General features: G+C 54.3%; 1 protein-coding gene across 4 annotated transcripts; it reads right to left on the reverse strand.

The window, feature by feature from the left end:
- Positions 1 to 657: 657 nt before the first annotated feature.
- On the reverse strand, positions 658 to 8499 carry ADCYAP1 (adenylate cyclase activating polypeptide 1). Of its 4 annotated transcripts, none has more exons than XM_030266060.4 (5): positions 8333 to 8499; positions 6934 to 7062; positions 4911 to 5045; positions 4337 to 4432; positions 658 to 3434 (listed from the first exon to the last, which is right to left on the reverse strand). In XM_030266060.4, the coding sequence occupies exons 2-5, from the start codon at positions 7032 to 7034 to the stop codon at positions 3248 to 3250; spliced, it is 519 nt and encodes a 172-aa protein (XP_030121920.1). In that variant the 5' UTR covers positions 7035 to 7062; positions 8333 to 8499; the 3' UTR covers positions 658 to 3247. The 4 variants fall into 4 exon arrangements, with proteins under 4 accessions (XP_030121920.1, XP_030121921.1, XP_002193462.1 ...); XM_030266061.4 differs by having other exon boundaries at positions 6934 to 7065; XM_002193426.6 differs by lacking the exon at positions 8333 to 8499 and adding an exon at positions 7364 to 8163.
- Positions 8500 to 10218: the final 1719 nt, after the last annotated feature.

The following is a 10218-nucleotide window of genomic DNA, read 5'->3' on the forward strand; positions in this document are numbered from 1 at the left end:
CTAAATTGCCGTTACTTTTCAACATCCTTGAGTAAAGTCCCAGAGATAAAATAAAAATAATTAACAGAAGAAGCTATTGTGAAGATCTGAGTTCTGACCTCCACTTTGTACCAGCAAACTACCCTGAGCTTTTTTGCTGTAGCTACATACTACCCTAAAAAACGCAAGGAATTCTTTGTCGTGTTGCAGTGTAATATTTTTGGGACAGCTAGTACATCTTTAACCCGAAGAAAGATGCTTCCGTTGCCCAAGCCCTGTGATGCTTGGAAGCACATTATCTCCTACAGAATGTTCATTAAAAGCGGATTAGGAGAAGATCTCATCAAACACACCAATTCCGCTTGAAATAAACGGCTTCTAAGCACAGGAATTGTTAGAGGAATGGACCATAGGCTCTAACTAGTTTGGTTTGCATATTTTAGAGAGTGTTTTGAGCTGATGTGTGTGGGACTAGGCTACTTACTCCAGCAGTTCTGTTTAGTTTACTCGAACAGAGTAGAGGTGATAAAATGTGGAAACTTAATGAAAAAGATATCCCAGGCATGAAACACTGTACAAGAATTCTGACATATAATGAACTAATTAAAAAACAAATTAAATTAAGTGCAGCTTTCACTGTTAGGTTCTAGATTTCTCTCCCCCAAACATTAGACGAAATTGCATTGTTTACAAAAATTTATTAATACAAACTTTACACACTTTATATAACAGTTATCAAAGTCCTAGTTATAGATATCATGTGTGTAATAATACTTTGTTTAAGTTCTTTTTATACTCATTTGCACACAAAATAAGTTCTCCAAGACTAACATCTACCTACTATGACTGTATGTCAAATCTGCTCAAATTTTGGTAAGGCTGTTGGCGTTTCTGGAAAAAAAAAAAAAAAAGAAATCGTACAAAGGATAATAACCTAGGTGATCACTTCATAATGCTTGCGAACTAGCCACTGAACTCTAACTGATAAGGTCATAAACAAAACGTCAAGAGAGCCCTATGTCATTATACCACAGCCGACACAAACACAGCGCACTCTGCCCATGGCCAAAGAACAGAAGGACGACTAAAACGCAAGCCGATGTGTTGCAGCATCGTAGGGCCACTAAATGCCATCCGTGAACTCGTGGCGATTTACAAGGTGAAGAGAAGGCACGAAAGCTGCACACTGCGCCCCGCGTACCTGCGCGCCGGGAGCGCGCCCGGGGCGGCCGGAGCCGCCGGGGCAGCGCGGGCGGGCGGTGCCGGCAGGAGCGCAGCCCGGACGGGCGGTGCCGGCAGCGCCTGCCCGCCCCGACCGGCTCTGCCCGGCCCGCTCCGCTCCTCCTGGCCGGGGAAGGAAGGTTTTACCCGCGAGGGTTTGTTGGGGGGTTTGGGGGGTGGCTTTCCGACGTCTTGGACGCGGGGCTCGTTTTGTCTTTGGAAAGACTCCTGTAAGGTTTGTGAGGTGAGCTGGAAGGAAGCGGGTACCTACGTGTCCTCCTTCGCTCCCGGCCCGGGCGGGGGACGGGACCAGCCCCCGGGCAGACGGTAAGATAGGAGTCCGTACATAGAGAGATGAGGTGAAAATGGTTTATCTCGTTAGAAACCGGACCACAGGTGAACACTACACATTCTTTTATGACAAAAGTTTGTTTTATGAAATAAATTTTACTAAGCAATAAGCCAGAATGTAGAAAAATACATTTTACCTCCAAACTCAATAAACAAGGAACAAAAACTTTCGTAGTAGTGCATAATTCTTTAGTGGTAGCTACAACAGGGGTTCCTAAACTTGTACAATAAGAGCTTGCATAAAACAGAACAAAGGAGTGAGAGAGCGTTCACAATCTTTTTTTTTTTTTTTTTCCAAAAAAGAACATAACCCAAAAAGGTGACTCAGGTGGGTTAAACAGAGCTCGGAAAAGTTCGAAGAGAGGATGAGAGGCGGGAGGTCCTACAAGAAAAAGCAATCAAAGAAAAGAGCAACTCCGACCGAAAAATGCAAAGGCGAGAACCCTGCTCATTATTACACATGATGAGAAGCATGGACAGCACTGGAGAGTAACACACTATACTTTGCATCCAGGTCCAGTACCGAGCTGCCCGGGGCAGTTGGGTAGCGGATCGGAGGTGGGATCGCCTCGTCTTACCTCGACCCTTGCGGCACCGGCTCCGGTACAGGCTCCGGCCCGGGGCGCGCCGGGGGCCGCCCCCGCTCACTTCCCCACTCTTTCCAAACGGGTCCTGTCTCTGCTTTGGCTTTGTTCTGCAACTCTGCCCAGACAGCCAGAAGAGCAGTGCACGGGGCTTAGTACTTACTGCTCTTGCTGCTGGTTCGGGATTTTGGGGTTGGGGTTTTGAGTTTGGCTATTTTTGGTTTTGTTTTGATTTTTTTGTTTGTTATTATTTTAGTTTTGGGGTTTTTAACTATTTCTCCCTCCAACAGGCAACAGAGATGCACAATTTGGATCGAGCTGTTGTTTTCACAAGATAATTATCCTCTAAGCTCATTGTTTGAGGATACACTAATAGAGATACAACTGGAATCAAAGAAAGCAGGAGAGAAAAAAACATAATCGAAATCTAGAAGAAAGGGGACGCTACCCCTTCAGAGAGGCTAGTGGCAAAGGAGCCTGCCTTGAGACTCACCAGGGGAAGAATCTGCTTCACCAATTCTCCCAAATCAATTTCCTCATAATCCCCCTGGGAGCAGGTCATCCTTCTCTATGTACAATAGCAAATGGTGAAAATTAATGTCTTCGACCCTGTCTCGGATAAAAATACTGTTCTTTTAATTTCTGTTACAAAAATAGGAGTAATATTCAAAACAATGATTGTCTCTTTTTTTCTATTTATTTTATATAAAAACATAAACAGCTCAGGCGAATTCTTGTTCTTGTGCAGGCTTTTCATTAATTGTTCTTTACTATTCTTAGTAGTATTTATATATATATATTTATATATTATATATAACTTAATGATTGGTCCACAAAGTAGATCTGTGCGTTTCTCTAGTGCTTTTTGTACAAAAGAAAAACAATATTATTATCAAAATATTCATTTAATGGCTTTACTTCATACATAAATACATGTTTAGATAACACAGGAGCGGTGATTGTTCAGTCAGTTTGGAAATGACTTTTGTTTTTGTTTAGATTTTGTTGTTGTTGTTGTTGGGTTTATCTCTCTCTCTCTCTCTCTCTCTCTCTCTCTCTCTCTCTCTCTCTTAGGACTTTGTATACACAGGAGTGGCTGGTTACTCACATCGCTACAAATACGCTACTCGGCGTCCTTTGTTTTTAACTCTTTGTTTATACCTTTTCCCCAGGACGGCTGCTAGGTATTTCTTGACAGCCATTTGTTTCCGGTAGCGGCTGTAGCTGTCCGTGAAGATGCCGTCTATGTGCCGCTTGGTCAGCGGTTCCGCATCGTCCCCCAGGCCGCCGCTGGCACCGCTGCAAGCACCGAGAAGCACAGCTGCATCAGGCGGGGCCGCTCCGCCCCTCTCCGCGCCCCTCCGCACCGCCCCCTGCCCTGCGCAGCCCCGCGCAAGTCGCTGCCCCGGCGCAACACGTTGCGCGGAAGATGCGCGGGGAGACAAAGGCCGCGCCGAAACCCGGTCCCGACGCCGTGCGCGCAAGTGGCGGCGGCGGGAGAGACAATATCTCCCCGCCATGAATTATTCATTACGGCCGCGAAAGCTGCTCTCCTTGGGGCTTCATTAACGTGTTACCTTCTGCCGAAGGGCAGCGGGTGGCACCGGGCTCGCCCCTGCCCCGCCGGCGGCGGGGAGCCCCGGGGAGCCCCGCCCGGCGGCTGGGGGTGCGCAGGGCTTCAACCGAGCCTCCGCTGCTGCAGCTGAGCCCTCGATCATCGCCCTCGATAAGCTGCTCCCCCCAGCAAACCGTAAGGACTGCCCAACTTGCTAATTTTAAATCGGTTGATTATAAAAATTTGTAGAGACATAGATTAGATATAGATATAGATATATAGATATATAGATATATAGATATATAGATATATAGATATATATCTAGATAGATACGCATGTGTGTGTCTATCTATATATCTATATCTATATATATATATATATATATACACATACATATATATCCGTATGCCCGAGCGTAGTAACCCAAACCAACCTCCGCGAACACCCGCGCTGACAACCAGGCTCACGCTGCACCGGGAGCGGCCAGGGGCAGGCAGTGTTTGGGGAGCCGGACTCCATCGTGGGCGCAACGCATTCCCGACCCCGGCCGGGGCAGCTTTGTTCCCCCCAGCCGCAGCCCTTCCAGCGCCTCCGCTCCAGCGGCACCAACGCCCACCGCAGAAAAGAACAAGCAGAGAGCCTTACCCGACCCGCTTGGCCATCAGGGAGTGCAGATATTTCCTGGCAGATAACTGGCCCAGGAGTTTCCTGTAGGCTTTGTTGAAGATCCCATCGGCGTGCCTGGGCAGAGGGAAGAGCCCGCGGGTGAGCGGCGAGGCCCGGGAGCCGGCTGCGGCGGGTTGCGAGAGCCCGGGCGGCAGCGGTGACCATCCCTCTCCGCCAGCGAGCGGAGGGCGGCATCTCCCCGCGTCCCCCGGGACCCCTCGTCCCCACCCAGATCCCTCCCCGCCGCGCTCGCTCGGTTCCGCGCCGGCCGGGCATTTCTGCTCCGTTTGCGGGAGCATCGCTATCCCTCCTCGGCGCGGGCGGCTCCCCCGCTCCCTCCCCCGCGCTGCTGGAGGTAAGGCGGCTTTTCCATTTCTTCTGAGCTTTACACTGGGACCTGGGCAATAATGGGTTTGGGATTTCTATTTCTATTTTGATATTGTTGCTGTTTGCTTGTCAGGTATCATTACTATTTTTCTTCCAATCGGTTCTGCCAGACCCGTTTTTCTCCCTACTTCAAAATCACGCCTGACACCCCGCGAGTTGCAGTCACCTCTTTTCCGGTGGGTAATACAAAGTGTACATCTCGCCGATCATGGAGGATGGATTCGCTATACCGAGGGGCTCTTGGTCGTAGGCGAAGTCCTGCAGGGTGTTCCCGTCCTCGTCGTAGACTTCATCCTCCAGCCTGGCAACGAGAGCAGCAAGGAGAAGGAGTCAGCCGGGCTCCACTCCCCGCTGCCGGCTTCCGGCTGCCTCTGTGGCCGCCCCTTGGCGGAGCCGACCCGGGAGCCCCGGGAGCCCCGTCCGACTGCCCCATCCCCTCCCTGCACCCGCCCGCTCCCCATCCCCGCCCTCTCCTCTGCGGGGCAGGACCGCGGAGGAGGGAACACACCCGCCGTCAGACGTGCTCCAAGAAACCCCCCAAACATGCCCCCCTCCCCCCGCCCTCCGCGGCCCACGCCCCGGCCCGAGAAACATCCCCTCTCTGCCACAGCCGTGGCTGGTGCTTCCCGAGCGGAGCGCACGCCCCGGCGCGCAGGCTGCCGCGCACACACGCGTTCGTGTGCCAAGGGCTGGGCTGGAGCCGAGCAGCCTCCGCGGCCGAGACGGGGCGGTGAGCGGTAGCCCCACCGCCGGGGACCGCGCCCCGCTCCTCCCCGCAGCGCCCGCCGGGACGGGGGGGGCTTCGCCTGTTGTTTTTCGTTGAATGGTGCCTCTGCCCTTTCAAATCTCGCCAGTTTTGTGTGTGTCCCAGCCCCCCCCCAGCACCCGCTCTCTGCCTCCCTCTCTGCAGTACGATGTAGGTCATTGCACGTTACAGGCAGCTATTTTTGTCTGTGAGCTTTAGCGGAGGTATTAATAATAGATGCCGCTAAAGTGTTTCACTCCTGCTAATTCAGGCGCTTGAATGAAGAAAGCCGGCTTGCTGCCGGCTAATGGCCCCTCAGGCCACTGAGCCCGCTGCCCCCTAGCCGCACTGCCCAGGAAGATGACGGGGGCTGCTCCGAGCCAGCTCCGACAGGCTCCTGGTTACTGCAAGGACACCTTGGAGCCCCAAAAAAGACACCCACCTCGGACAACCTTGCGCTCCCGGAATTACCTCCCCCCTACCCCTTCATCTCCGCTCGCCGCCCGGCAGTGACCCCCGCAGGGCACCCCGGAACAGAGACAAGCGCCAGTGGAGCAGGACGACAGCACCGAGCCCAAAACTCCCCCCAAGCCAAGCAGCACCGGTCGCCCGAGCAGAGGACTATCAGGGTGAGAACAGGCTGCCATCGGCCGTCCCGAACCAGGTACCCTAAGCCCCCAGCTGCAGACCAGCGTAGGAAACTCCCTTGTGCTGGTGCCTCTGGGGGTCCTCCACTCCTGCCCCAAACACAGAGGAATTCAAACGCCCACGGCTCCCAGCTGGAAAGGGACAGCACAGGCACCAGCCTGCGCTGGAGCCCAGCAAGACAACTCCGAATATAGAAAGCCAAACAACCTTGTGCCAGCCCCTTTCCCTCTTGAGAAGGGCTGTCATACACAGACAGGTAAACAGGGGAAGAGACCGAATCCCCACCAGCTCCAATGCCGCTAGAGGAACCATGAGAGCTCCCACATGCTTGCAGACAACGGCGCACCCGCCCCGCGCCCCGCGCCCCCTGAGCCGGACGGGCGATGCTCGGCCCGTACCCTGGGCGAGCTGCGGGCAACCAGAGGCTGCCAAGGGCCTCGCAGGACAGGGGACAGACAGGGGGAGAGAAGCTTTTGGGCCCCGTTGACATGCAGCCGGGACCTCGGCCCGCTGCCGCCGACATGCAGAAGAGAAGGTGCCCCCACTCCCAGGGACTCCATCACAAGAGGCCGTGGGTTACGGTGCCGGGGTCCCGAGGAGAGGAACTGGGGAATGCCAGTGCAGCTGGTGGAGGGGGTGGACACACAACCCAAGTGGAGGGGATTTCCTTAGGTAACTCTACTTCACATCCCCTCTTACTTTCCTCCCCGGTAAGATTCCTCTGCCCTTAGCTAAGCTGGGGCTGAGAGGGGCTGAACTGGTCCCGACGGAGCTCCCGGACAGCTGACGGACCTACCTGAGCGCCGGGTACTGAAGTCCGGCCGCAGGTGAGCAGTAGACGCTGCAGTGCATTATTATGCCATAGACCAGGAGTGCTAAGATCGCTTTGCTACACATTGCCACTCTGTGCGGGAGGGAAAGGATACTGCTGGGAAAAAAAAAAAAAAAACCGAAAACAAATAAATAAACAAAAAATTCACTAACAGAAACCCAAAGAAACCACCCCACGGCTCACCAACCCCCTGGCCTCTCCTGCCGGAAAATGAAGCAGAGCGGCCCCGGGGGACAAGCGCCCTGGGCAGCCGTGTGCCAGCGCGAAGCGGCACGGAGAGGAGCAGAGCGGTGCCCGGCGCAGAGAGCCGCGGCCGCCGCCCGCCCCGTCGGTGCCCGCCCGCCCGCCCCGGGACCGCTGCGGGAAGGCCCGGCGAGCCACCTCGTGTCCTTACCATTAAACTCTAGACACCCGGCACTGAGAGCGTTTGGCTGCGAAACTAAAACGGCAGGTCTTGCGGGGGAAAAAAAAATTAAAGACCCCAAATGGGCAGGGGGAGAGAAATCGAGCTCTCGCCCAAGTTGCGTCCAAAAGGAGTTAAAACCCTCGTGACATCGCCTCTCCTATGGGCGAAGGACCGGCAGGATGCAGAAGAAGCAGAAGCGGCAGCAGTTAGTTGTTTGCTGGTTTTAGGGCTATCCACTCCAAAAAGAAAAAGAGAGACAGGAAGGGGGAAAAAAAGATGAAGGAAAAAAGTTTGCAGGTAGCAGCACAGATCTGGAGTGGAGTCTACAAGGTAATTGAGTAAGAGGGATGGAGCGAGATGTCGCCGGAGAATCGAGCGCTGGGGAAGAGGGAAGAGAGCGAGCGAGTCCGGGAAAGAGCGGAGGCGGGAACCGCGGGCTGGCTGCGTGCGATGTTGTCTTCCCCAGATCTCTCCCCTCACTGAGCGCCTTCAGCCTTCTCTTCTTCTCCTGCTCGGTGGCTCCAAACTTGACCAGCCTTCCGCAGCCTTCCGTCTGATACGCAATTAGCAAGAAAATCTTTGCAAACACCCCGCTTCAGCAAGAGCCCTCTTCGTAAACATTTGCCTGCTTGTCACCTTAGAGGACGGGCAATATTGTTTGTTGCCCCCGTAGTGGTGTCCGGATTTTTATTCATGAATCAAATGCCTTTTTTTTTTTCTCAGTCACGTAATAATCGGGTATCAGAAAAGACGTCACCACCCCAATTCCTCAAGGAACACAGTTCTGTGTCGTCCTCAAAGATGAGCTTATCAGGAGTCATAAAGCTTTTCATAAACACCAACTCACACTTCCTCCCCCCCCCAAAAAAAAAAAACAAAAACCTAACAATCAAACAAACACTCAGAAAAGCCCCACCGCACAAACCTAAAAGGATGTTCGCCACAGTAAAGTTTTACCTGACGTGGGAAGGGAAGCGGAGGAGAGCAATTAGGGGTGGGGTGGGGGTCCCCGGGCTTGTTGGGCTCCCCCACGGCTTTGCTCCGGGTCTTTCCGCGGGGCCAGCTCACCCCACACGCAGGCCGGGGCCGCCGCTGGGCGCAGGCCCCCGCGGAGCCGCCCGGCTCTGAGCGCGCAGGCGGAGCAGCCGCGGTGCGGAAGCCCCCACTTCCGCGGAGATTTAAGAATATAAGTGCCTAATTTTTTTTTGTCCCCAGGCCCCCACTTTTATTTATTTTTTTTTCTTTTTCTCTCTTTTCTTTGTCTTTGTCTTTTCCTTTTCCTTTTTTTTTTTTTTTTTTTTTTTTTTTTAAGGATTGTTAATATTGTTCCCATTACACAAGGCTCCCCCCTCGGGGAAACCAGCAGCGCCATGACCGCTCTGCGTATATTGAAGCCGCGGGGCGTAAGGGACAAGCCCCGCGGCCCCGTCGCAGGGAGGGTCCCACGCTCTGCCGGCGCTGCCCGGGGAGGAGGGGGACGGCTTTTCCCCTCACTCCCGTGGCCCTTCCCTTTCGTCTCTCCGCCTTGTGCAGAGACAGATGTGAGGCTCGCAGCGCTTGGCAGAGAGGGAGGGAAGAGCATCGCCATGAGGGGAAAAAAAAAAAAAAAGTTGATTTGCCGGAGGGACCGGGGAGGAAATCCCTTCTCTGGGGACTTCCCCGCCGCCGGAATAATTTTCCCCCGAAGTGATGCGCCGGGCGCGGGCCATCGGCAGGCTCCCAGCCGCTGCAATTGCTGCTCGTCTCCGCACTCCCCTCCCTCCGCGACCGAAAATGTGCCCTTCATTTCCGAGAATTACCCAAAGAAATACAGGCTTCAGGAGCCATTACTAGACATTTTAATTATTGGGACCATAACCAGAGCGTTCAGGAAGCAGCAATAATATAGTTCTCCTGTTTCCTATTTGAATGGGCTTGGTGTAACATACTTGGATGAGTTATTTGAGCCCAAATCGATTTCTCAAAAACAACAACAACAAAAAACACACCATACAATTACATTCCTATTACGGTCATTTAAGGTTTCAATATTTTCCGGAGATAAAGGAAATTTGACGTGAATGAGTGAGAAATGGCCAACGACGCCATCCCGGGCGAGGATGGAGGATAGGGACGGAGCGGGACGCTATCCCCGTTGTCATTCTGTGCCGGGCCTTTCGGGCCGGGAAGGAGAAGGAACGGGACAGGGCGGGGCTGCCGGGGAAGCGGTCACCCCGTCTCTCCCGCTGGAGAAAGACACCCCACCGCTCCCGGTAGGAAAAGGGGAGCCGGGCGACTGCCGGTAGGAAAAGGGTCACCGGCAGCTCCCGCTGGAGCAGGGGCACCCCGGCTCCCCGCGCCGGGCCCGCGGCGCGCTGGGGCTTCCCCGCCACTCCCGCGCCCCGCGGCGCGCACGGTCCGTGAGCGGAGGGCGCCACCGCGCGGGCGGCTGCGCACCGGCGGGCAGGCCGCGGAGCCGCCGTCGGGCGGGCCGGGCTGGCGAGAGACCCCCGCGGCCCCGCCGGGCCCGCGGGCCTGCTCCGGGACACGCACCGGGAAAAGGCGGCCCGCTGCTCCCCTGCACCGCGCCCTGCGGGCCGGTGGGGTTTGTGGTGCGGGGGGTTTGGTTTCCTTTGTCATCACTCGGCGGTAGCAGGTGTAACCATGGGCTTTTCTAGAAACCCGTGTGGCCAGGGCTGTGTGAATCACGTCAGTAGGAAGGCTTGACTGCACACTCCACCTAAAGAACAGGAAAAAACATTCCTTCTCTCCGAAGAGACAAGACGCACACAGGTAATACATTTTAAAGCTGTGGCTGTTTTCACTTCAGAAAAGTGAATTTCCTCTCCTCCACACTAACTCCC

This window comes from Taeniopygia guttata, chromosome 2, assembly GCF_048771995.1.
Source record: "Taeniopygia guttata chromosome 2, bTaeGut7.mat, whole genome shotgun sequence".
NCBI classification, from domain to species: domain Eukaryota; kingdom Metazoa; phylum Chordata; class Aves; order Passeriformes; family Estrildidae; genus Taeniopygia; species Taeniopygia guttata.